At 48.2% G+C, this 27,677-nt stretch overlaps 2 protein-coding genes across 12 annotated transcripts in view; one reads left to right on the top strand and one right to left on the bottom strand.

Moving 5' to 3' along the window:
* LOC1281499 (hemicentin-1) overlaps nucleotides 1-4,968 on the top strand; it is a 117,984-nt gene extending 113,016 nt beyond the window's left edge. For 4 of the 6 annotated variants that reach the window (XM_061643755.1, XM_061643752.1, XM_061643754.1 and 1 more), the window contains one exon: nucleotides 3,410-4,968. In XM_061643755.1, coding sequence (XP_061499739.1) covers nucleotides 3,410-3,483 — 74 coding nt within the window. In that variant the 3' untranslated portion in view covers nucleotides 3,484-4,968. The remainder of the gene's footprint in view (nucleotides 1-3,409) is intronic. The other 2 variants (XM_061643756.1, XM_061643753.1) reach the window with 1 other exon arrangement.
* An 8,240-nt stretch (nucleotides 4,969-13,208) lies between these two features.
* Nucleotides 13,209-27,677, bottom strand: part of LOC11175612 (ankyrin repeat domain-containing protein 12) — a 36,703-nt gene continuing 22,234 nt past the window's right edge. For 3 of the 6 annotated variants that reach the window (XM_061645302.1, XM_061645304.1, XM_061645300.1), the window contains 6 exons: nucleotides 21,858-22,116; nucleotides 21,076-21,388; nucleotides 17,988-20,957; nucleotides 15,451-15,730; nucleotides 14,167-14,287; nucleotides 13,209-14,046 (listed from right to left, as the gene is read on the bottom strand). In XM_061645302.1, the coding sequence (XP_061501286.1) occupies nucleotides 13,457-14,046; nucleotides 14,167-14,287; nucleotides 15,451-15,730; nucleotides 17,988-20,957; nucleotides 21,076-21,388; nucleotides 21,858-22,116 (4,533 nt within the window). In that variant the 3' untranslated portion in view covers nucleotides 13,209-13,456. The other 3 variants (XM_061645301.1, XM_061645303.1, XM_061645305.1) reach the window with 3 other exon arrangements.

Genomic DNA, 27,677 nt, shown 5'->3' with positions numbered 1-27,677 from the left:
CTCAGAATCCCTTTCGGCCGAAGGACGAACCAAATGGAATTCAGATTTGCCATCTCATTTTACTTAATTTCACTCCCATCATTTGGATGGTTCGGGCGAGCGGGGGCCTTACAGCATCCATCAGTGCTATCCGCTTGTTGTCGACTCACCGTGCGACTAGCCGGGGCACTCACGGATGCCATTATTGCCTTCAAGCGTACACCGTGAACATTGGGCAAGTATGAGAGGAAGGAGAGAAACAACTTCCCTCACACATACAGACTCACCGGGCACGAACGCCGAATGTGGCACCTTCCGGACGGATACCTTTGGGTGGGGTGGAAATAGGGTGAGCGGGGTTGGGGGGGGGGGGGAAAGACTAGAAATACGCAAATTCGATTACGTGATGATGATAATCCAAATCAATAAATAAATGAGATTCGGTGCGCCATCATCCGCCGACAGCCACGGATGTACGGTGTGCACCGGTCAGGTGTTCTTTCTCATCACTTGGTGTGTATGTGCGTTGTATGTGTGTGCGTGGGCGCGAGTACCAACGGTGCCATTAGTGCGGTATGCTGACAATTCTCCAGTTCGCTATGCTCGGTTCTTTTTCTTCGCCTTCTGTCACAAAATTATGCGATGCGGCAACACTCTCTATCGACGCCACAGACATAGACGATCGATTTTAGTCGATTGGAGGCTGCGGATGGGGTTTGCTGTTTGTAAAAGATGGTCTATCAGCGCCCTGTTGTGGGTAGGGAATACAAAACGATGCTATCAAAGTGATACTTTATGTCACCTTGCTCTCGTGGAAATATAAGCAAAATCGAGCTGGTGTGGTGTATTGGATTGCCGAAGAAATCGATGGAGACTGGTGTTTATTTGAAATTTAAATAGTTTCTAAATTGATATGTGGCATCAAATTATGCATATCAGATCTCTGACTTTAAATCAAAGCAAAAGAAGAAGGCAAATTAAATCTGCAAAAATCATTTAATCTCAATTTCATCCTTGATGGAGACCAATGGTTTCACAATGGAGACGCCTGGTAGATCACAATGGTGGAGTAATTGCCCCAGCATCTTTCTACATTTTGAGATGAATGTGTATAGGTGACTATTACTCCCTGCACGTTCAATGCATTTTATAATTTATTATATTATATATTATTACTCCTCACTGTCGATTGTAAAGCGAACACGATCATTCCAGTATCTATCAAAAGGACATCAAATATTGGATTAGTACCGAGAGTGTGTGCCTTCTCCTTTCTACACCATTCATACCGTCGCTTTCGCAAACACTTCAAAAAATCACATCAAACTCGTTGGTCTTATGTACAAAACGTTGCTTGAGTAATACCAAGCACACACTGACCGTCCCCACATGGACAACAAAACCCTTCCCATCTTCTACTTCTCTGTTGGGTCATCTGGGGCGTCTGGCAGAATGTAGTAAAGAACTGCAGGCGTGAGCGTCTATCTATCTATGGAAATAGAAAAATTGATGAGCTTCCAAAATCGTCCACGTCTTCCGTCAATACTTCCACTGCACAGAGACCCACACCGAACCGACGTGGCCAGATGGCCTACTGACAATCTCTGCCTATGGTAGCGAATGAATCTCTTGCTACATATACTCGCCCGGAACAGACGCAACCCGGGCCGGTCGGTGGGGAGGAAAACCCAATCAAACACTGAATCCTAAACAAATTCCCACACTTTCAGGTCGCAACTGGTTGGTTCATATCACTTATGTACACCCGCGTCAGCGTACCGGTTTGGTTGCGATTGAAAGTGCTAGGTTGTACGAAAAGTTGCGCGTTTCTGAAGCAGCGTATGCATTGAAAATGGAAAGCTATCGTAACTCGACTCTCACACTTTTGTGTTGCAACGTCTTGGCTAAACCTCAAAACTTCCTTTACCATACTGTACAGCCAGCGGAGTTTGTTGTTTTAATATGACCGTAAATGGACCAGCGAGCGACTGGTGCGTAGCCTCCAGGGTCGAGAAAAGAACCAGACTCCGAAGCGAACCACCACAAAAGCTTTCTACCCCCAAATGGGTAATAAAGTTCGATCCAAGCCTTTTCCATCACCACATCTTCCGCCACACCGCCACAAACCACGCACCGCAACAACTACACACAGTCTGCTGAAGGCTCCTTTTGCCGTCCCAGGGGTTTCGTATGCAAATATGTAATGTGTTTGTTAGATGATTTGGAGCTACCTTGTCTCAACCGAAGCAAAACGCTTCACTGCATGCTGGGTGTGTTTGGGAGATTTTTTGTTCCCTCGAATGGCCAAACCGACGGCCAAGTAAGATTCCACTTTCATATACCCTCGTCGTTTTTCCTTACAAGCTTCCCGCAAGCACGCATACGCACAAACACAAAGGAGGCCCAAATCTCGTTCCCCCCCCCCAGGGGCACGGTGGTCCTTCTGCTTACCGGTCTGTGGGGGTCTCGGTCCGGCCATACAGAACCGCCCGTAGCAGCAACGCTTCATCGAACCTTTTCTCGTCGGGGAAAAAACCCAGAAAGAACTTGCTCCATCATCATCATCGTGACGCCGGTTCGTGGAACAATGGGCAAGAGAGAATGGCAAGCAGGGATAGGTTAGGGCTTTGTTCTCAAGGTTTCCAATTCTGCTTCTTTGTTGATGGTTGTTGTGTTTTGTGGTTTGAAACATTCTCAAAATCCTGCGATTTTCGTGGAAAACGGTGCCTCGTTTACTTGTTCGTAGTACGACGATACTCATGGGTGTTATTAGCTGGTCCAGTTTTGCTTCTCAATATCCTGACTGATCGGAAAAGGGTGGTTAAGTATGATTTTTCTATTACACAAACCGCACAATATGCCGGAAGGATCTAATAAGGGTAAAACCTTCACCTTGATGCAAACCGCTGTAAATAAACCATTCGTGTGAGAAAGTTTCGTTTGAAGCTCCCAAAGTAGCTCTAAAAGGCATTATGTTTTCATTGAAATGTGTTATGTTGATGTAATGAAGCTAGTATTTTGATTCTAGTGAAATGCAATGTGACATACACGTTGCTTGACCGAGTGTACCAAAATTATGCTAAATAATGCATTACGGGCTAGAATCACTCAAAAAGTCCACCCAATGTCTTTGAAGTGCAGTGAAAAACATATTCCATGTACATGTATTCTTCGCCAATTATATATTTCTCGATTCATTCGAGATTTGAAACCATTGCGGGTATGATATAAGGACACTCACTTAATGGACTGGCACTTGATAAAAAAAGCCAATTCTACGTCACATGCTAGCAATAACCGAACTGAAACACTCTTTACAATCAAATGTAGCAAACCCACTTATCAATCTCTCTTCTCTCACGTTTTTCCCCTTTGCGTTCGCTTTTGCTCCACTCTCTTTCGTTGCGCCGTTTTGTTATAATTTTTTCAGTTTATATTGCAGATCCCGATCTAATACTGCCGCGCGGTGGCGACATCGAGTTCACCACGCTATCAGGAGCTTAGCATAAGCTGCCGGCCGACCATCGTGCAGTGGCCCAATCGGATGGATCGCACGACGCAACCGATGGGAGCGATGGCAGACTCGGCGCTGTAGTGTACGGTCCCGGTGCACCGCTGGAATACACGGCCGTACCGCTGCATATAAATATTGCAAGCGACCAGTCCATGGATGCAACTAACTCTTAATCAACCCGTAGAGCGAAGCGTACGTTTTTAAACCAACTTAAGCCAGGAATTCTCACACTCACAAGGGTAAGCAAGAACATGGGAATGCGGTAGGCATAGCCAGTAGGATCCAAAAGAACATACAAATCAAAAGTAGCTAATCAAACCAAATGAGTTAAGTACGGCATGCATGTATCTAAACTATATGCAGGCATACATAAAAAAAAACCAACAGGAGACAAGGAGCTGATGCAAATCACACACAGCCGAAAAGATTTTAATCGATGGCAGCATTGATACAATGTCCCACGCGATCGATGCGTAGGGAATAAAGATAGGAGAAAAAGCGAACATAATCTTGTTGCCTGATCGTGATTCCATTGTAAACACATCACATGAACAGAGTTTAATAGGCAATGAAAGGGATGGCAGACGAACGCCAGCCACAGACAGTGGTGGTGTGAACAGTTTTACAGTTTTCCGTTGTATTGAGTAAGCTCATCAAGATGACCTGGAATTTAGGAAAAAGCGAACATTCTCACTAGGCGCACGAGGTGATGGATGGTTGATTTAGTTTATGTTATTGTATAAAAGCGTTAAGATTTAGAGCTATAGAGTGTTGTGAGCGTAAGAGAGATAGAGAGAGAGAGAGAGAGAGAGAGAGAGAGAAAGAGAGAGATAGAGAGAGAGAGAGAGAGAAACATCTGTAACAATGTACACGCATACATACACTACACACAAACACAAACACACATACAACCAATTGTAATAAAACCATAGAGATAAAGGCAGTTAGAAAACCGCAAACAAAATGGCCAAATAGTAGAGAACATTCGTGTTTGTGCGTTATTCTGACAGGGAGCGTTGTAAGCTGAACATTTGCGAATTTGAATCTAAGATAAACTTTAAACAACACCCAGCCACACACATTGACAACAGGTATGATTGTTTTTGTTTTGGAAAACATGAAACAAAGGCAAACGCATACGGCAACCAAATGATAAAAACCAAATGAGAATACATTAATCGTTGGCGGACGGTTACAAACGACAAATGAAGCAAAACTTTTAGCGAGTATGGGAAACAATAACAGGTGTCGAGGTAAAGGAGACGTTAAATTCGAATAATGTAAAACAGAAAAAGAAAGAGAAAACGAGAGAGAATAAAAGAGGAATAAAAAAAAGAAGAAAAATAGCCCATACGAAAAAACACACTCACACAAATACCATAAACAACAAGCCACAGTTTTCGATGGAACAAACTAACTAACAATCAAACGAATAAAGCAAACCAGCAAACTGGATAACTTCGTTTAAATGAAAACACGTCTATTTCTTGTTTTGATTTTACTTTACGAGCAGATGTTTCGTTTCGTTTCGAGTTGCTTTGATATCCCATTTCATCGCACAAAGATTGGCTCACGTCTCTTCCGTAACGGAAAAACTAGAACAAAAAAAAGAGAACTTCACTTTTACTACCAGAACCCCAGATTGTGGTAAGTATTGTGCCACACTGGTGCAGCGGATGGCAAACCACGTGTCAAACCACTCAAACCGACCTTCCCAAGGGAACTAACCTGCCCGCCGCGCTCCCTCAGCGTACCACACTTGGGTCAGCTCGCCGGGATGGTTGTATTAAAATGCAAAACACTTGTTTAGGACACTAATCTCAGCCCGAGTTGCCCGTGTTTCGGGGGTACAGTTTCCGGGACGGGGAAAATAAATACCCAACACGTGGAGCAACTGTTAGCATGCGGCGGGCGCCCGTCGTTTGCTGACACCGATCCCCAAGGAGACACCGCACACGAGGGACAGGTCAAGCACGGGCGGGTTGGCATAGCACGTCCCCTGCCCGGGGAAAGGTTAAAAAGTCCTGATCGTTATTGTTTGTCCGCTTCATTCGCTTCCCGCCGTCGTGGCCGAAGCTCCGTTATGGGTTTGCTTCCGGTGGCACTTTTTTACAACCACAAACTGGGATGCGAACGGAGCCCGATCGTAAAGGTGAACGCCGCTCCCAGTGCGTCTTCAGTGCCCGCTCCAGGGAATGTTGTGATCCAACGCCTTCGTAAATGGGTGATGACCGGTACGGTGGCGGCAGTGGGTTTGGACCAGTTTGGAAGAGCTTTTGCTGACACCGGCAGGAAAGCAGGAAAGGTTTTGCCACTCCTCAGAGGACTTTATGAAATTTATTACTCGTGTTTTTTTTTTATTGTTGCTGCTGGCTGTGCGTTCGCAGGGGATTTGCGGAGCGCTACACTCGGAAACATATAACTGCAAAACGGAAACTTGTTTAATTCGTGGCAAAGGGAAATAAAAGCCCTTTTGAAAGGACGTTCCCGCTGGTGGAAAGATCTTTCCGAGTTGATGGTCGTTGAAATTTGCAAAAATTAAGTACAACAATTACTTTGCGTCCCTTTTTACTCCATCTGCCAGGCAGCAGCAGCGGCAGCTGAAAATGATCTCAAATATTAATAAACCACCGCCGTTTCGTGCCGCCGGGACAAGCCGGAACCGTTGCACCATTACACTCGGCAACCTCACATTAAACGTGTAATATCACATGTACAGGAAATGGCATTAAAATTATAGTAGTTCGTAATGGGCGAGAGGGTGAGTGGCACAACAAAAAAAGCTCTACAAGAACAGGTGAAAGTCCAGCCTGACCGCAGCAAAACCATCGCATCGCAGGCACCGGAACGACATTGGAGCTTTGTGTGCATTTTCACTCTCTCACTCTCTCACTTCCTTCTTCCATCCACACCATCGCTTTGGGTCGCATAATTGCACATTTACGAGGGGCTCGTGCCTTATGAGGCGAATCTCGCTGCGAAGGTAGCAAACAATGGAAATAAAAAATGATTTTTATAACAAAGGAGAGAGAGAGAAAAAAAACGCACACAGCCTGCCCAGTTGCCAGTTCACCAAATGTCAACAAATCTGGAACTACCAACTATGGGGCATGGATATGGGTCACTCGGGCGGAAAGGAAAAATTATACTCCATTGCTGTTTGTGCTATTAAAACACCTTAATCGGTGGGGGCAGTGCTCGCTTTTGCGAAGGAGCTGCCGACGAACGGTCTAAATGATGTTAAACTGTGAGCCATTAGAAAATGCAACAAATGGATCGGACCCTTTACGCCGGTTGATGCACGTGAGCGAAGCGGTGATAAGGGTAAGTAACATGAGTTTTAAGATAGGCAGCTTTTTGAGAAGGGAATAGTAATCAACACAATGATCATGTTACTTGGAAACTATTAAAAAATAAAGTTTCCAGCTGTTTAATCACAAATTTAACTTTTCGTTTATAGATTTTGAGTGCGCAACAACGTTAAGCATTCATGACAATATGGTGCTTCAATGTAAACAATGTTCTAGCTCATTAAATTCATTCATTGTATTAAAACCTACGTCACGTTATTTTTAAAATTTTCAACGGAAACTCGCTCACAGGTTCAATAAAAACCAAGCCCTGCCAAAAGTTTTCCCTCGCCACCTCAAGGGTTTCGGCGTTCCGCGAATTCCTTCAATTACCTCTGTTTCCTTGTGCGACAGCAAATACACCAGGTAACGACCGACTCCTAATCGCAACACACTAATAGTCGTGTACGAAATTCGCACGAAATCCTCCATCATCGTCATCGTCATCGAAGGGTGGGGGGGGAGGGGGAGGTTGGCTGAGGTAAAGCTATTGCTAAAAGCAATATTTTCGTTCGAAACGAGCTCGTTGTTTGCTACCTACTTTACCCGGTTGCAATCGAAAAATGGAACGAGATTTTGGCAAACAGCAAGAAAAGAAAACCATTCACGCTGTATCGCGCATAGGTGAAACAGTGGCTGTGCAAGCGCCGTTTTCAGCAATGTCATCTGCCCGGTCGTTCGTTCTTTTTTTTTTTTTTACTTCAAGACTGGGCTACAAGGGTTTTCCACCGTTTGAGCGCGTTGCAAACTTTTCTCACCACTACTGCTGCTGCTGCTGCTGCTGATGCCGTTGTTTGTTTCCTGCTATGCTGTGGCCCACTTTGCTGTGTTTCAAATTTGCACCGAATGTGGGAAGCGAACTTTGCCAACACAGCTATCCGGAACTAACATACAACGGGCGGCGACCGTTTGCCGGCGAACGATGGGAACGATGCTGGGTGGAAATTGAAGAAAGTGCTCGCCGGCCCGCGGAAGCGGAGACTTTGAGTATTGCTTCAAACAAAACTTTTGATAAAACACTTTCCACGTCTGTGCATCGTAGTTTAAAGCACCGAGCAGTGCAACGGGACAGCAGGTAAGCAGGATAGGAGGGCCGGAGGAGGTGAAAAAAAAGCGGAGCGGAACTTTCTCACAGCTTGCCGAACATTTGTCCTTGCGGTTGTCGTGCTCGAAGACTCGTCGAGTGGGGCGCAAAAGCTGCTGCTGCCGCCTTCTTTGTCGTCGCTTTCTGGCTGTGGCCGGGGTGTGGGCTCGGGAGCAGGTTGTTTTGTGATGGACGAAACACGGCGCCGGAAACGGAACCTCAAGTGGGCCGTCACTCGGGCTCTCGGTGCATTGTTTACTCGCCGTGGCGCTCTAAACAGCGGCACGGGAAACTACCAAACAGTTAAGCGATAATCCTCTCCTGCTGATGCTCCATCCTCCGTTCCTCACGGTCGCCATATTTGCCGGACGAACTTGAGGTACAGCTCACGGCCGGGCTCTGCTTGCCGGGAAGCATCGATTCGTGTTCCGTGTGAGCCAGTTCCCCATCGTATGTGAGTATGTGTGTGAGTGTGTGTGTGTGTGCGTGTGGCAAATGTGTTGGCGAGCTTAAGTAAAAACAACAACAAGACTGCATACTTGACTACCGTTCTCCATCAATTTTCCATTCCGCTGCTGCACTGGTCGGCCCAAAGAGCGTCCCGGGAGTGGACGAGCTTTGAACGAACGTATGCTGCATGATTGGTGTGTATTTAAAGAAAATGGTACACGCATCACTTCAACAACAGTCTAGTAGGATGGTTGAAATATATTGTAAAAATTATAGAAAAGTGTGCTTTCTAACACTGAATGCGTTGTTCAATCATTGAATAAAGCATTTTGTAGACATTTTCATACAATGAGAGAAACTCATCACGTGTAGCATTTGTCTATAATTGAAACTCAAGCAAAATTGTAGACCTCAGATTCTTAAAAAAAGCATAAAACTTCTGAATGTACGTAAATTTGTGCACTCTGGACATTGTAAAGAAATCTAACCAGTATTATGCAATTGTAACTAAACTTAAGCTGCTCTCAATGCCAATGTTGCGCTCAACACTGTATGTGCACGATCTCATTTTGAAGCTCAGCGCCAACGCTCTCGACCGACCGTCCACCGACTAAAGGGGTCATAAGAGCATTTCAGCGTGTAGACGAGAAACACTTACGGTTGCCCAACAAGCATGCAGAAAGTGTGAGCGTGTAACTGTGTTTGTTTGAAAGAGAATATGCTTCCTGGTGCATTACCGGTCCAAGATTACGAGGGTTATTATAATGATGATTTGTTAAAAAGCACTTGCTTATTTTCACTCTCACCATTACTTAGCGAGTTTTCTTTGCGAGAGATGATACCAGCAATGAATTCTTCCAAAGTTGAAAGAAGATTATTATATAAAAAGAAAAAAAAGTATCATACATACTGGCTGAGTGATGTTTGGAACTGGTGATTTAATGTTAATTTTAATAATGCTATGGAAGTATCGACATTATTCGGAAGAGAAACAAATTCCTCTTGGAAACAAATTATGCCTTTTTTGTGAGGAAATAAAACAAGCTCTCCGCTACATCAAATAAACACACTAGGTAGCAGTAGCTTCACCGTAAATCCTGCCAATCAGTGCCATAAATCTGATATGCTGATGAAATATTTCAACGTAACCTAGCAGAGCTAAAAGCATGGCTTACTTAACGAGGCTACCTAGCAACCACTCAAACCCGGTACCTTTTGCAGAAAGAGGAGCAATATACATAGAACGAGATTTTGCGAATGAACGAGCGAGAGAGAGAGAGATGGGTTGAAATGAAAGGCATACCTTTAATCCCTCCTCTCGAGTGGCGTGAGATCTGAAGCGCGCCCGGGGGAAGTGCACGAGCGCAGAAAAGGCCATTATGAAAATGAAAGGATAGTGAGTATAAACAACAAACTCGCAAACAAAGTTTGGGCCGAAAGTTTTGCAATTCACGAAACAGGCTCCCGTCGAAAAGTGCAGGGCATGCTGCCAAGTTAATTTTGTTCGCCTTCCCATGTCCATGACGCACACACGTACACAGCGGCGCAATTTACAGGCCAAGGTTTGAGGTAAGGTTTTTTCGCTTTTAAAATGCAATCGACCGGCAGTAAAATGTATGGTGCCAACGTATTTTTTTGTTCGGCATTCGTTTGAAATGGTCAAAAAAGCAAACGCCGCGATACAAAACTTTTGCAACTTTTGCTTTGCTTATCAAACTTTTTTGTACAGAGATTACAGCGATAAATGATTTTCAGATCAAACACTACAGAGATTCGTTTTATATGCATTCGCTCCGTCCTCAAAACCCTGATAAACACCATTTATATCACAGATTACATGCCCCTGTTACTGCCTCCCGATGCGCCAAAAAGCTAAAAGTTGCCGAGTCGACATCCACCATCTTACCCGGTTGAACTCCCTATTGCTGCGAGCTGGCATACCCACCCACCCGACCTGCAGTCATTTGAAGTGGGTGAGCAAAAGCATCACAAACTTTACACCTCGCTTATCTAACCCACTCGCTCGCCCACTTTGCCCACGCAGCATCCGAAAGGCTGCACACAGCCCCGGCGCGTCAACAAATGAAAACTAATTCGTATACGAACAATCATCCGGACGCCCAGAAAAGGGTCTGAGCGCAATCGTTCACGACCGCACTGCAACGATATTTACCACGCTGCAGAAACCCCATCCCCATTTTATCACCCACCCAAATGGATCCGTTGATTGTACCTAACAATGTTAACGACGGAGGTTTGCTGATGACGATAATCAGGCCCTAGCTGGGGCCAGCTCCTCCCCGGGTCGTCCTGGTGTTCGAGCAATGCGACACGAGGGCAATGCTAATCAGGCCGATGGTCGGGACGAGTCAATGTGCAGTCTAGCCATTGTGCATTTTTCGGCGAAATGCAGATTAACTTTATTATCCGCCGGGACCTTAACCTCGAACCTTCGAGCACGGGCACTGTCAGACGAAGTCGGTCCGGTTGGGGGGGGGGGGGGGGGGGAGCACATTGTTGTGTATTATTTCCGCCTTTCCAAGGGCGCGTCATTCCCGAGGGGCTGTGCACGGGCCATTGTGTTAAGCTCCGCCGTCGTGTTGACGATGAAGACTGACGCAGCCATTAGAATCAAGCTGACTGAATGGTGTCTCTTGAGGAAGGGGGAAGCATCTTCCGGGCAAGACCGTAAGACGGTGGTTTTCGTAGCCGACGGTATCCTTAACGATGGTAAGATTTTATGGACAGCATAGGCAACACTCAGCCCGACACCCAAGAGATTGACAGGGTCGGCATGGCGAAGCTTATCAGCATTGAAAAAAGGAAGAAAAGAAAGCGAGACATGAAATTTGACACTCATTGCATAGTAACCGGATGGATATCATTGGGGATGTGGGGAAAATAACTGAATCACGGCTGAAAAGGAGGAAATAATATTTAGCAATTACTCTATGGCCACAATGATCAGTTGAGTTTCTGGTTTTGTTTGTTCTATTTATTTACAACAAAGTCTACAATTGGTATCTAAAACGTTGACAGAAAATAACGCACGCATTGTTCGCTAGACGATCATGTTTCTAGTTCACCCAACACTCCCATTTCCTACTCGCCCGACGTATAATTCTCAGTAGTTACAAAATGTAACGCACCGTTTGTCTCATTTCAATATTGCTCTTCTGTTTACATCACTTTTCACTGAACGGCTGAGTTCGTTTTCACACTCTGGTTGTTTTCTGTATCTCTTTTTCCCTTTTTTCCAATAAATGGTTGTAAATATCAAGGACACTTTATTTCGACCTCTTTTCATCTTCATCACAAGTCGATGACATTCAAAGACTAGCACTGATTTCGCTGGAAGTTATTATACTGAGGATGTCTCTCCAAATCTATTGGAAAATGATAGCTTTCTCTATTAGCTACTTTGTTACATTAATGGTATTAGTATCTTAGTAAGAACATCATGTTTACCACTTTGGCAAAACTAACCTCAGACGCAACTAACAGCAGGAGCAGCAGGAGCAGCAACAGCAACATAAAGCAGCAGCAGCAAACGGTGATTCAGCAACTTTCGGCATCGGGTACAGCACTTCCGGTGTGTTTCCCGAAACTTTTCAACGCTCCTAGGACAAAGTACATGTTACACGCGCGAGATGCCAATGACGTAGCTTTACAACGCCCGATCGGTAATTAATAATGCACACGCGACTACGGCGATGTCGTGTGCTGGAAGTCGCAGGGTAGTATAATGATGAAGCATAGCTAATTAAATTTTGAAACTTTGTCGTCCTTTGTCTCGTTCAGTGTTCCGTCACTTTTCTCTTCAATTGTTACGGAAGACTTCATGTGGCGTTTCTCCTGCCTTCTGGGCAATGGCGGTATTTGGCATTAAATAAAAATAAGTAGAATTAAGTGAGCTTTCAGTAGTAATTACAACTACCAAGAGCAGGATGTGCACGAGACCAGTCATCTGTTTGATGTGCAAAACTTAGCGAGGACCGATAATGACTTTTATAGGCTCGTGTAATACGGTACACTCTCTCTCGTTTGTTAAGTCGCTAATTAGCTGAGGCACCGCGAGAATCAAAAATACTATTATGCAGGCAAACTCGTCCATACCGAAATCGTAGAGCTTTGGTCGTGTGTTGAGTGCCAAACAGCCGGTAGCGTGCATCAAACCATGCATTTTATGAATTTGCACGCGAACTCGTATGTACCCAGCACAGCCCCCAAGAGCCAGCATTATCAAATCGGCAATCGCCTGACTTGTGGAAGCTTTAGGCTGAAAGCTTTGCGGAACACTATCGGAACACCGCTTGTATGCAATTTTAGTTCCCTTTTCTTGGGGGAAAAAGTCTTTGAAGGCATGGGAAAGTGTACGGAAAAAGGGGTGAAATAGGCTGTAATTAGTTTCGATTCAGGTCAAGGACATTCGGGCACGCTTGCCCGGGAAGCTAAGAACTCTACCATGTATAATGGGTCACATACTGACCTTCAACCTCAAACACGCACTAGAGCCTGTCAAGGACATGGAACGAACATGATTGCTACCTCTCGCAGGTCAAGGAACGAGCATTAATGCTAACGACCCTTAAAACACAAAATCCGACAGAATACTTCACATTATCGTCTACTTTCTCAGCAGTTACCAGCAGTGGTACAGCTCGGTAGACCTCTCCAAGTGGCCATGAACGAAAACAGAAGAAAAACACACACACATACACATGAATGGAACGGAGAAAGTTGAATGAAAACGAGTTCGTTTCTTGTTTGCTTTCTTTACTCTCTCGCTTAGTTTTGCTTGTGGAAGGTACTCGAAACAGACAGCACAGCGTTACGTGGCCCACCCATGGGCATGGGAAGAGCCTACAGACAGAGTGTCATATATTTACAGCCAAAAACAACATACACAAACGCGCGCGCGCACACACACACATACGGGTAAGCCCTCCAAACCCAATGCTCCAGTCCGGGTTCAAAACTCGGTGCCGGAATCTCATTGGCTCCTAGCCCAACCGCCGTACGGTTTAAATATTGTACCAGGTCGTCCAGCGAACGGACCTTTCCGGCCCACCGAGAGCGCTAGGCGGGTGTAGCGCCCCGCGGGCTGTTGGTACCACCGGATCGCCGCTCGTCTACTGTGGGAAGGGCACGGGACTGCGACTGTGGCCCAACAGCCGGTGACCGTTGCCGTTCCGCGACTGGGGAAGGATGAGGTTGCTGGTGCTGCTGTTGCTGCTGACTTCGTTGTGGGTGAGCGTTATCTTGGGCATCAGTATCTGATGGTTGCTCGTGGGACTGGCGCTGGTGCTGCTGTTGCTGCTGCTGCTGCGGTTGTGCTGCTGATGTTGCTGCTGCTGCTGCTGCTGCTGCTCGTCCAGGGTCGGGGTCGCCTGTGGATGAACAACGAGTATCACCGTCAGTGGTGCCGTCCGGATTTAGGGTGAACGTAACATAGTAACGCTTATTGCTATCGAGCTTCTCCGATGGCAGTGTAATGACCTGCTTGCTGTTCCCGTGCGTCAGCTCCAGTGCGACCTTCCCTCCGGTGCAGCTGCGGTCCGTCGGGTGCGTTAGGATTTTCGGCAAGAAAAAACTGCCCACCCCGGACGTGCTCGATTTGTACGGCCCGAAGCCGAGCTTCGGTATCGTGTGATGGTTCATCATCGGTACTGGGCACGCGATGGCAAATATCGTTGCAAAATACGGGATGGTCGGGTGGTGGGATGGGAAGATGCATCAATTAGATTGCGTTCGGTTGCAGTACGAAGCGGCCAATGGTGTATACTTACTGTACGCAGCGCAGGGAATGCCTGTGTAGGCGTGGGTCGCATGAAGACAGCGGTGTGTTTTGGTCGTGCAGTTCAGGGCACGCTCGTAGCGGCTCACGTCCGGGCTTAGCCTTCGTTCGGCCTGTAAAGTGGAGCGGACGAATCAAAAGCATATTAGAGGCCGAATCAACGCAACAAATTCAAGATTTTCACTCCCCAAAAAGCGATAGCTAACTTATATCTAAACCCATCACCATGCCCGTGCATTGACTTTTTGTAACCAGTTTGTTTCGGACTTCGGTGCGGACGGTTCGTGATTGCTATTTGAAATATTAAACTGCTCATCACCTAAGTGAAAACGGTTCGCCAAGACGTTCTCAGCGTGACGTGACACTTAGCAGGACTACTGTTTCTCAGGGCACGGCTAACGAACTCAACAGTGCCTTCTGCTGGCCGAACGAATTTATGTCACTGACGTGCTTTTTGCTCCCTTACCCAAGGCAAGCCGTTTTGCGACGGGTAGCACCACAAACTGGCTGCCCTATCGGTTCTATTTATTCTTTCGCCCTTTCCAACCACGACACCAAAGTACACAGTTTCACTGGCAAGATCATTATAGCACTTTTCTGCTGCTGTCACTTTTCCCGCTGCACCAAACTAAACCTTTACGACCATGACGGCCATCGAGCAGTCCAGCACAAGCGTCGTGTCAATCGACGATGCTCCAGCGCCAACGGCACAGCGAGACTGCAACGAGTGACATCAAAAAACACCCTGCTTGTGATCCCTGTCTCAGGGTAACGGGGTTTGAACGCGCAAACAAAACGGCACAAACGAGTACCGGCAACCTACTGCGCGCTCCCGCATCGGACGCCATTCGGTCGGATTATTCGCGCGGTCGAATCTCAGTCGACGTTACGATGTAATTATGGCGACAGAAATGAAGGACTTATGAATAAATCTCATCAAACGTCGACGAGGCCGCGAGCTGCCCAATGCGGACGAGCGTGAAAAGGCTGTAACTAATGAAGTTTCCCCCCGGCAGGCTTTGCAGCAATGTACTGAAACCAAAAGCGAATGAAAGCGGATGGTAACGGGCTTACTGGTGATAGGATTTCTCCCCGAGCAAAGGCTATGTTTATAAACTGGCCGTTCGTTCGATTCTAGCGGTGCGCGGTAATTTAACCAGCGCAAAAACAAAACCTTATCCCCGGTCTTCACTCGACAACAGCTTAAACGAATCATCTTAAGAGCTTGTTCATCCCTCTTGCATGCAAATCAGCCAAGCTTGGAGCTACTACTCACCTCATCGTACACCTCCGAGATGTTCTGGAAATTGTACGTCTCGCGCTTCTGCAGACTCTTGAGCGTGTCGTACAGAAAGAGCTCAAAGTTCCGGAACGAGTACTCCGTGTACGGGTAGCGCTTGAGCGTGCTGCCCGTCTCGTACCCGAGCTCGATCGTGGACTTGTGGTAATCGTCGACGGCCCGCTTCACCAGCACCGATTCGTTCACTTTCGTCGACCGTATTTGCAAACTTTTCAGTTCTAACAAGTGTTGGAAAATTTTTCTTTCCATATAATATCTGGGAATAAGAGCGGGCAGTGATTGGGCGATTGATAGGTTTGGTTTGTTGGTTTTGGCTTTTTTTGAGAATTGTTGATGTTTGGTTTGGTTTTTTTTAAGAGAAAGGGGAGTTTGAATGTTTTTTTGTTGTTGTTGTTGTCTAGACTTGTTTTGTTAAGCTGAACACTGTTTCATTGTTTCGATTTGCCGCAGCAGCTGCGCTTTGATGGGAAGGGTTTGTTTCGCTTGTTTGCTGTATAGCTTGCGTATGATTAGTATGGCTTTCAGCATGTCGCGCTGCGGTAGCAACAGCAACCGAACGGCACTGATAGCGCTCGGAAAGGAACGTAAGCAAGAGGTTGCGTGGATGTTCGCGATCGCGTTAAAGCTTCTTGAAGCGCACGAGCGAGTGAAACGACACAGATGTGAGCAAATTAGTAATAATAAACAAAACATAAAACGCACAACGGTTTGACGGAAATGGCACAGGACGAAAAGAAACATATATTGATGGTGACACCAAAAAAAAAGGTTTAGGACATCAGAAAATACAGAGCTTCACATACACAATGAATAGGTGAGTTGAGTTTGGAAAACAGGAACTGGGTAAGGAATGGAAGTAACCGTAAGGATGGAGTTTGGACCTTGGTGTAATAATTGTTTTGCTCAAATCCATGCTTTTCACTACTTGTTCTCTGCCTACTTACGAATTTTAAATATCGCTCTCAGGAAGCCCAACATCCCGCGCTCGCCCATTTACTAGGAGGTTGTTGTCTAGCATGAAACTATGTTATTCACTATTATTACTACCAAACTCTCGGTGAAAAGATACACTCTACAGTCGGTGGGTTTTGCTCACACAATATTGTCTACTACACAGTCCTACCCGTATTACAATTCTAGCCTCCTAACACTGTGGGCACTAAGGATACACGCACACCATAAAACACACACAAACACACATGGGCACACACAAAGCGTGGCGTGCTTACTCTACCAAACATCCTACACCTCAAAAGGACACTAAGTGTCTCCTGAAAGCTGATCCTACAGTTACATCCCTACACACTCCTCGCCACAGAGTACATATTGGTATAAGAAACGGTGTACAAATTGAATCTTGCATCATATTAATCAACACTCACACTACGAATCTAATGTCTACAGAAACTCTCGTTACTGACTACCTGAAACCCCCTACATTGCTCATTAAACTGACCCTTTTTTGAGGAGATACTACAGAAAACGCAGAAGAAGTAGCTGGGTTTGGTGGTTGGTAATTGCTTTAAAAACAAAACCTTCCTCACAACCTGTCTGTAACTGTCGAACGCAACGATTATCGATTGTGAGCCTGCCTAGTAGACGGGCCGGCCTGTTTCTGATTGGCCCCATCCGTTTCATCTCATCTTCTTCAAAGTTGCCGGATGCGTTACAAACTCTGCAACTCAGGGCTGAATGCTTCCGGTCAGTTCACACTCACTTACTCTTTCACACACACACACACACACTCACGCCCGCACGGCTTCTCGGTTGTAGAAATGTTCATATCGGTGCACTCTCACTAAAGCTTGAGTAAGTTTACGGGATTTTATTTTGCAGACATGACCGGGATGGCCTTTCAGTACTTGAGATTGCTGTTCAGTGTGCTTCGGGGCTTAGTGTAGTTTCAATCTGGTGCGCACTATTTGTATTTGTATTAGTTTTTTTTTGTTCTTTGCTCTGTATGTGTCTGTATTACACCCTCTTGAACAATGCTCTTCTTGAGTGTGTTTCTTTACTTTTATCTGAAACAATAATACGGGGGAGGGGTTCGGCTTCAGAGTTAGGTCTCTTATTAGGCGGCAAAAACACTAGTTACGGGAGGCCAGGAGCAGGAGCTAGTTGGCAGGAAACGGTGGTGGGAGTGGTGGGTAGAAGGGAATGAATGCTGGCCACAGTGACCACACGTGCTCGCACTCTCAAACACTTTCACACCAACATACAACACTTGCACACGGACGGACGGAAAGGATTTTTGGGACTTGGGGGGTGGGGGGGGGGAGGAACATTTTCAGTGAAAGATGAGCTATGTGAAGGTGGCCGACCTCTAACGGAGGGAGCTGTCACTACGGGCACGGGCACGTTACACGTAGCGTCTGGTGTCGATGTGTACTACGAGACTAGAGTGTGTTTCAGTGTGTGTGTGTGTGTGTGTGTGTGTGTGTGTGTGTGTGTGTGTGTATTCGTGGTTGAAGAAGAGTGGGATCGTTGCGCCAACCCCAACTGTTGCTGCCTACCTTCGAATGTTACGATGGATCGACTGCTGGACGGTCGTCATGTTGACGGCGTTCTTGTCGCCCGGCTTGCGGCCCTCCGGCCGCGAACTGGCCGCCCGCTCCTCCACCATCGAGAAGGCGGCCCGGCGCGGCAGGGTGGCCGTGTGGGTCGGGCGCTCGAACACGGTCGGCTTGCTGCGTACGGCCTGCGGGCTCGGCTCGAACCCCGAGTCCTGATCCTTGCTGCTTTGCTGCTCCTGCTGCTCGTCCTCCTTCAGGCGCGGTTTCTTCTTGATTTTCTTCTTCTTCTTCTCGTCATCTTCAGCCGTGCCGTCCAGGCTGACAAAAAACCCGCGCGTTTGATCGACCTTTGCCTGGTCTAGCGGTGGCGGCACTGGCTCAGCCGGTACCGGAGCCGTCACCTCCTCAACGCTCTCCATCTTCGACTCCATCGAACGGCGCAGCTTGGGTCGCTCTTTCGCGGGCTCTTGCGGTTTCGCTTTTTCCACCACCGGAGGCACCACTTCCGACACCTTCGGTGGCTCCTCGACCACCGGTGGTGGGGCAGGTTTTTGCTCCTCCTTCTCGGGGACTTCCTGCACGACCGATGTCGGTTCCGTCTCTTCGCTCGATTTCGACGGTGAACTTTCGCTCGTTTCCTCCGGTGTGCTTTTCTGTTCCCCTTCCAGCTTCGTCGGCGCTGGAGGGTCTTCCGGCTCTACTAGTGGCGGCAGTGATTCCTCCGCTATTAAAGGCTCATCTTCAGCCGGGCCGCCTCCACCGCCTCGGTCCACTTCCAGGCCTTGGGGCGCTTGCGACTCAACCGTCGGTTCCGTCCGCTCCTCCACCAGCTCGGGCAGTGGTTCTAGCTGCTGTGGCAGTGGTGCTGGCTGTGGTTCCGGCTTCGGTTCTGGGACGGAGATTGCTTCAGGCTTGGGTTCGGGTGCCGGCTCAGGTGTCGGCTCTTTCGCTAACGGAGGAGGTGATGGAGGAGGGGCCGGCGGGGCGGCCGGCGGTTCCTCTAAAGGGAGTGCCGGCGGTTTCTGCTGCACTTTGGACGCTTCCTTATCGGACGACTCCGACTTGGAGTGGCTCTTGGAGCTGTCACTCTTGGCGGATTTGAGCTTGGAGCGATCTTTGCGTACCGCCTGCTGCTGCTGCTGCGTCATCTCTACCGCGTGTTCATCGCGCACCTCTTCGCGGATCGTTTCCGCCATCGGTTTGCTAGTTACGCGCGGTAGTCCCCCTTTCGCGCTACGCTCTTCCGTCTCGCTGAGTCCCTCCACGTCCGACCGGGTGCGCTGCTCGATCGTGTACGTGGCGTCCGTGGCCGCACCGTCGTCCTCCGTCGACTTGGACATCGATTCGGGCGCGGGGTGCACCTGCGCCTGCGTTACCACCTCGGTGACCGGTGCCGGCACTTTCGCCTGTTCCTCCTCGCTGGGCGAGTCGGACTTTTTGGCCGTCTTGGCCAGCTTCGACTTCTTGCCCGTGCCCTTAACCTTCTTCTTCTTCGTCGTGCTCGAGTCGGACGACTTGCCCTCGCTCTTCGCGTCCGACTCTTTGCGGATGTTAAACTCGGCCCGCGGTGGCGTTCGGGGTGACGTGGGTTCGTCTAAAAAATCGCTCAAACCACCGGAAGCATCAAACCCACCAGCGCCACCGTACTGTAGCTGCACGGGCAGCCCGAGATGCGTTTCGCGTCGCTCGGAGGGAAACTTTAGCCCCGGTCCCGCCCGACCACCTCCGTTCGCGGGGGAATCATTCTCGGAGGAGCCGCTGTGCACCTGCTTCAGGATGATCTTGCCGCACCGCTCGCCCGGCTTGCGCGGCCCCGGTTCCTTCTTCTCCGCGTACTTAAACTCGTACTCCTTCAGCGCGTCCGGTGGCAGTGGTGCGTCGCGCGTCTCCTCCCGCTCGCGGTCCTTGTGTCGGTCGCGCGAGTGGGACCGCTTGGAGGAGCACTTCTTGTAGCACTTGTGCTTTCGGCGCACGTGCCGGCAGCAGCCGTCCGAGGACGAACCGCTCGTGCTGGCGGACGATGAGCTGCTGCTGCGGCGATGCTTGCCCGTGCGCTGATCGCTGCGATGCAGCTCCGCATTGCTGCGCGACCGGCTGATGTCGTTCGAGCCGTCCCGGTAGAGGTACACCGTATCGCTGCAGCTGCTCGTGCGGCGACCCCGGTGGCTGCCTTTTCGCTTGTGCCGGCTCTTCCGGTGCGGCCGATCCTCCTGCGACTCGCTGTCCGAGTTGGAGTTGAGATAGACGATGTACCGCTTGGACGTTTTCAGATCGATCAGCTCTTCCTTCTCCGTCAGCTTCAGCGGCTCCACCCGATCAATGTCGGGCAGGATCTTTTGCTGGCGCCCGGACAGCCGCAGCTTGTTCGCTGGCAGGCCGCCCTGCATCTGCAGGTACTTGGCGGTCGACCGGTACCCTTTGGCCAGCGCGTAATCGAGCGGCGTTAGTGGCGCCCCCTTCGACGACGGCCGGTACAGCAGATTGACGTCGGCGCCCAGCTCCAGCAGCAGCTTGCACATGTCCACATTGTCGTGCCCGGCGGCAATGTGCAGCAGCGTCCGCCCGTCGTTGCTCGTTGTGTTGATGTGCTTCGGCTTCATCTGGATCAGCCACTGGACGAGCTGGCGGCGGCCGGAACAGGCCGCATCGTGCACCGGCAGATCGCCCTTCGCGTTCCGCAGCCACAGATTGCCCTTCTTCGCGTGCAGTATCTTGACCGTCTCCATCTGGCCCTTCGCACACCCGCAGTGGGCCGGCGTGCGGCCCTTCCGGTCCTGCCGGTTCGGATCGGCATCCAGCTTCAGCAGCAGCGACGTCGCATCGGCATGCCCGAGCGTAACCGCGTAGTGCAGCGCCGTGCAGCCGTTCGAGTCGATCTGGTCGGTGTGCGCGCCGCACAGGTTGATCAGCGTATCGATGCACTCGGTGTGGCCCCGCGATGCAGCACAGTGCAGTGCGGTCAGTCCGTCCCTGCAAGACCAAGACGAATGAAAGTAGCAGTAATCAAACATACCTGGATGTAACTGATCACCAAACGAAAAAAAAAAATTGGTGGCAAAATCCGCCCTCCACACCCTGGCACACATACTTATCGGCACTTTCGACGTGAGCCCCAGCTTTTATCAAAGCCAGCACAGCCTTGGCCGAGCCGGCGGATGCAGCCCACAGCAGCGGTTGTCGGCCATCCTTATCCTCTACTTCCACCGAAGTATCAGGATGGTTCAGGAGCGTGTTCAGTATCTCGAGCGCCAGCTTGGCCGAGGCGCGTGCCGTCTTGCCCTCGTAGTTGGCACCGCACATCTGGGCGGCATAGTGCAGCGGGCTGCCCCCGTTAATGTCCGGCGTGGACACATCCGCGCCGGCTGCCAGGACGGCGCGCAGTGCCTCCACCTCACCGCACACTGTGAAAGCGAAACGAAACAGACAGGGTTTAGTGCGCGGTAGCCCTCCCACTGGCGGGTGTAAATGATGCCTTCCCTCCCGACGAAATGGTTGCGCTTTCTCACAAAACAACAACGCACCGCGCGCGCGAATATCGATTTAATATGGCTTGCCGTTACTCGGCAATATTCGGCAGTGAGCGCACCACTATTGCTGAAAAGTATAAATTACTTCTGCTTTTGACGGGCACGACCATAGCACGACCCTACCATTTGATGAACAACTGTTTACCAAATAATCTACATCTCACATACAGCGCCACGATCGTTTCCAAGGAAATGAGTAATTTGATAGCAATCAGATGAACTTCGTAGTGAGCAAAGTTTACTCAAAATTTAGATCCGCGCACATTTGGATGACTCCCGTAGGCAGGTTCCAAATGAGGTATAAATGTTCACTACACCAATGCTCAAAACTGAGCCCACTTACCGGTTGCCCAGTGCACCACCGAATGTCCCTCGTTGTCGAGTGCGTTCACATCCGCCCCGTTCGCTAGCAGCAGATTGACCAGCTGCAGGTTTCCCTGTATTACCGCCAGATGCAGCGGCGTAAATCCATCCTCGTCCGCGGACTCGATCAGCTCGGGCGCTACCATGGCGACGCTCGCGGCCGCAGCAATATCCTGCGCACTGCTGCAGTAGTGTAAGGCACTTTTGTTGCTCCGATCCCGTCGATGTACGGCGCTGGGCTGAAATTGGAACCAAAACCAAATGCACTAATTAGTAGGTTCATACTACAAGTTTGATTAAACTTTAGTTTTTCGAATGGAAATGAATATATCTTCACTTTTAAACACATTCAGTGAAACTAGCAGGAGTTCAGCAGTTTACAGAGCAGTTCGGACATCTTTTTTCGCGGAATCCTTCGGAATATAGCCAACTTTTTAACCTGTTCCGCGAAACACCTTACTGTTTGGACCACTCACTAACAGCTGTATGACCCCCGATTACGATGCCGGAAGATGTGCTATCCGAATGCGGCACTGTGCGGCCGCTGTGTTTACTTCCTGGAAGCGCAGTGACATTGGTGACGCTCGACTCGACGAGTCACCCAAATAATCCAATCGCAACGAAAACAGCCGCCCACAACCGGTGCCTTTCAAGTGAACGTTATGTTAAGCTAAGACTCGGGACAAAATAACAAATCGTGTTGGGACTGTATTCGTGTGCGGCAGTCCTTGTTGTGCTGCCAGGCAACGGTTGCCAAGGGTGAACGAGTCGAGCAGCACCGTCGGAAAGTTTGTTTGGTTCTGCAACCCGACACAAAACCCGACGCCAAGCGTCAACAAAACAACACTACCAGTCAGATCCGCGTTAGATACCGTCGGCGAAGGATGTTGTTGGCTGGTGTTTTCTTCAAAATATCAGTTATTTGATAGAATTAAAAAAAAATCAAGATTTTTGGAACATTAATGAACAGGGTATGTTTATTTTTATCTCATCAACTTATCCTATCCTATCCAGCGTCTTGACATTTGACAACGGGAACTCATTGAACCAGTAGGACAAGTTCATCCTTACCACATCCGTGCAAGGTTGGTACAGGTAAGGTTCACCGCGCTGAGTACATGCCGTGGAGTTCTCTGCCGAAAACCCGCTGCACAATACCATTCAACGTCCTCGACCCCATAACGGCACCCGGCTGTCCTCGCCGTCTATCAGTCTGGGCGGTTATGGCTGTCAATGGCACCGGCGACGAATTGAAATGTCCCTATGAATCAACAAACGAACGAAGCGCGGCTGTCGAGCAGCTGGCATTCTTCGCGAATGGTACGGTAAAAAGAGAAATAAAAAAAAACACCAGATACCTCGAAGCGGATCGTGCGGTAGTGCGCCGTGAATTATTAACGACCCCGGTTTGACGACAAACCCCGTACGGGTGGGGGGGGGGGGGGGGGGAAACGGGACTACACCAAGTGCCGTGCAGTTGACGGGCATTATTTCCCACTTGCTCCCGTCGATGATGCGCTTTGGTTGCATTTTCCATTCCGCTTTTCATTCCATTTCATTTCGTCCCTCGGGTCCCTGGAATGCTCGCCCAGCCGTACCTGCCCGATATATCTCCTTTTGCGCTCTCGACCCGATTGCATGCCACTAACACTAGCACCAGGGTTCATTCAGCCAGAATGGATGGATTTGAAGGTACACAGCTACCCGGTGGTGTCGGCGGTCTGGCTCTTTAGCCATTCGAATGCCAATGCCAATCGAGTTTAACTCACCGCCATCGCCACCGCCGAAAAACAGGGCTGATTGGTGTTTTTGACGGCATACGCTTGCATATTCATCATGGAAACGCTTTGAAATTGCATTCCTACGCCAGTTGTGGTGAAAGGTAGTGAATGGTAGAAAATCGGTTCATCGAAATGCATCGCTAGAGAGGGCGAGATTGCGATCTGTTCGGTGCAGGTGATGCGATACATCTGCTCGGTACGGTTGGGTTTGCTTCGTGTTTATGAAAAATATATGATCAATAATTTCCCGGAATCAAGTGAAATGGTGCGAGAGTACAGCCGGTTGGTTGAATAGTTAAGCATCTAACGAGGGATTCATATATGGCTGAGCGTCGATTCAGCTCATGGAATTGATTCCATAAAAGTACTTCTCAAGCCAATAAAAAACGACTCAACATAGTAGCTAATAGCCAAATTAGTTGAGTAGACATTTTCTCTATTCAAATAAACCATTTTTACTCACGTATAACTTATAAGTTGATTTAAATATGCTCAACTGTTGATTGATAATCAACTCCGACAACGATCCAAGACTATTTACAACGTTTTCCGCCACTCTACCAAACCAAAAGCGCTACTAAATGAGACAGCTCGCCTCGAGAAGGTTTCGCCTAATTGGAGCGGCCCAGAGCGCCAATCTCATCCGCCCAGTCTGAAGCGGAAGCTACACAGTCTAGGCAGCAGCACAATTCAGCGGAGGATTGCCTTGTCAACTGGGTCATTCATCCTTGTTTACCATCAACAAGAGACCGATTATACCGGACAGCCTATAATTCAATACGCCTTCTTCGAGCCTTCGAGGCCTTCCTAGCCTGGGTCCGGGCAGCAATTCTGCCGTGCCGAACCGAGCGAAGTTATCGAACAAAGGTTACACGCACCAGACAATAAGAACCGGTGACGGCAGAAAGAAAGGCGACCACGCACGACACTAGCCGGTGGCCATAAATAAATCTTAACCCCCTTGCTGACTTCCTGTGCTTGCCGAAAAGTGAGCGAAAGCCTATGCCAAATGCTTTGCAAATAATGTCTCGCGGGATAAATGAGCTTTTTCGCTTTTTCCTCGGTTTTGCCGTGCTCTGGTTTGCTCCTGTACACCAATACACGTTGACAAATCCACTGCGTGCGTCACGGAGAACGTCTCGCTTTAGGACCGGCGTGCAAAATCCTGAAAGAATGATGCGATCCGTTCGCATACATCCATCAAAATGTAAAGGATATTATTGACTGGAGCGTAATTTCTTTTAATCGAACCGGACATCCTTAATCCGGTATCATCAATTAGGACGGGCAACAGCAGCAGATATGGTCTAATCTTACCTCGAAGCGACGCACGGCCAAAAAACATAACAACCCTGCCTAGAGATACTCTCGTAAGGCTATGTTCTAAATCAAATTCCATGGAATAAAGCGATCGGATTATGGCTCAGAGTGGGTGGGTAGACGATAACAAGGAAAAAAAAGAACACGAAGCGCTAGGACAAACCAAGATCCAAGTAAAGGAGATTTTTACTTGGTCGCTCCGTTTTTCTTTAACGGTTGAGTGGGAAAAAAAATTGAAAAATTCTTCACTTTCCAGCCTGTTCCACCACTCCTGGAGAGGTTTGAAGTACTCTGTAGCTCCTACCGGAAGCTTCGAAATAGATAAAATCCCATCAATGTCGCCGGAAACTAACATAGTACAACGGTTCGCTTCTGCCCCTGGCGCAGGATGCTACTACGCTCACTTCTGGTTGGACGAACGTTTATACCTTGCAGGCCTGCGTGTGCACGGAAGTCAAACAAACGCTCTAGATTCGATCATACGGCGACGTGTTTGGATGTGGATTTTTATATCCAAACTCCTGTCTATATCACGAGTGTGCCCGAATTTTTGGGCAACCAACTTTGTAACACAACAGCCACTCCCGGATTCATTCGTAACATCCGTTCAGTAAGCAGCGCCAATGGCCAACTTGACCAAACAATGGTTCGGCCGATGAATGCCGTTTGTGCTTCGGATGAAATGGCGGTTGAAGACATATGCGATAGCCACCTCAAGACCCGTGTGCACGTAGCGAACCAGCATATTGCCCGACTGGGATTTTGTCGGTGCCCAGTGTGCCCCAAATAATTCCCCGTGGACAAATCTGAACGACAGAACGGTGTGTTTGCTTCTGAGCGATGCAAGCAACGTCACGTATCCTTTTTTCTGAAAACTGCACCTTACTCTTCTTGCTCTCTATCGCACTCTTTTTCTCTTTGCCTTTCTCTTTACCTTTCTCTCTATCTCTCGCGGATTCGAATACGCCCAACACTTATAAAACGGAAAATGACCCCAAAACAAGGCTTGTTTTGTCAAACTCCTAAACCAATTGATGTAATGGGTTTCCGGACGGCCTTCGCAACCAACTTTGACTATGCTGGTGCGCCCGGGGTACTACTGTGAAACCCAGCACTGCCGGTCCCAGGACGGATTGGAGTGCCTTTCCTGGACAAACAACGGAACAGAAAGACACACCTACATTTGCTGTAACAAAGCAGCCACCGTCTATTAGCTCTTGGTTTGATACCGTCCACACCGGAGTCGTCCATTCCATGTGGGTTCTGGGCGAAGCAGGCAAGGGACTCTGTTTGTTTTATCCCCGTTTGCGTGGCGCTTTATCGACAGCAGGCATCCCTTGCTGTCACCGATACTGGAGCAACACGGGACCTTGTACGACTGCCCTTAGGAGATTGGATGTGTGCGTAAAAGGAGTAAACGGTGAGTGCTAACTTGTGTAATTTACGATACATTACTATTGTCTACGACGTTGCGTTCGGTTCGGCTATGGTTTGATTGACTGTGATGACCACGAGACATTATGAAGACATTATGTGCTACGAACAATACAAAATCTCTTGTTTCAATTTATTCTTAATTTTCTCTTTTTATTATCAATTTTTTTATTACTATTGATTACTATTAATTTAATTCTATTAAACTTTTTGATGAAAAAGTTCGTGCTGGTTAAATAAAATTACAAACAGAATTTTAAAATAACATCTTCTAATGTGTTCAAAACATTTGTTCAACAATCCATAATTCACTTCTGACACTCAAATCGCTTTGCAGCTCAACTCCCCCTTGTAGTGATCATCGTTTTATGCCTTTCCTTCCAGCAAGATTGATTCAATTGCATCACTCAGAACATTTCCCTGCTATACAACTTTGCAAAGTAACTCTAACAACTGCACCGATTTGCTTGCTCGTTTTGCTAAGCGTCCTTTCGAGAAAAGGTTGAAAGGGAAGATATCCGTAGTACCCAGCACCACTAAAATATGACCCATTCACCGCAATCCACCTATACGAGGTGGCTTTGCGCACACGTGAGGAGAGGTTTTTCCCCCCTTTCTGACAATCCTCATGCAAGATGCAAACGCGCAAAGCTCGTGAAGCATAAAAGCGGAAGATTATCGATAAAATGCTCTCCTGCTAGTGGTGCGCTACCGATGTTACGTGCCTTGCAGGCCGGGGCGTTCATGCGAAGAATGTATCGTTTTGTAGCGTTCCATTTTCATCGATACCCGGGAGCTAGAGATGCCACTTTGATCCTCACAACACACACACACACACACAAACACCGGAGCGGCAGTTACCAAAGATGCAAAGATGCAACGATAGCGATTGCTCCAACGTAACGGCATGAAAGGGGTAAGGCAATGCGTAGTGTGGGCATCGATCGAACGCGATTACGTTTCGCATACCAGAAGTCATCGACTTGTGCACAACGGTGGAACGATAAGAAGCCTTTATCTCTCCCTCTCTGTCTCCCTCTCTCTATTTTCCTCTTTCAGCCGAGAAATAGATACAAGCCCCGGAAGCGAAACGATAAACGATGTTTGATGTAATCTTTCTATTTGTTGACATACGCACCAAAGGAATGGTAATGTAAGGTTGTTTCGACTTCTCTTTCAAAAGCAAGTCTGTGCTGCTGGCGGAAAGGCACCATTCCATATGTTTTGATATTAGGAATAAATATAGTCGATAAACCCTTTATCTC

The sequence above is a fragment of the Anopheles gambiae genome, chromosome 2 (genome assembly GCF_943734735.2).
Source record: "Anopheles gambiae chromosome 2, idAnoGambNW_F1_1, whole genome shotgun sequence".
Lineage (NCBI taxonomy): Eukaryota > Metazoa > Arthropoda > Insecta > Diptera > Culicidae > Anopheles > Anopheles gambiae.
Note: the sequence above shows the minus strand (reverse complement) of the source record. Positions and strands in the feature narration are given on the sequence as shown.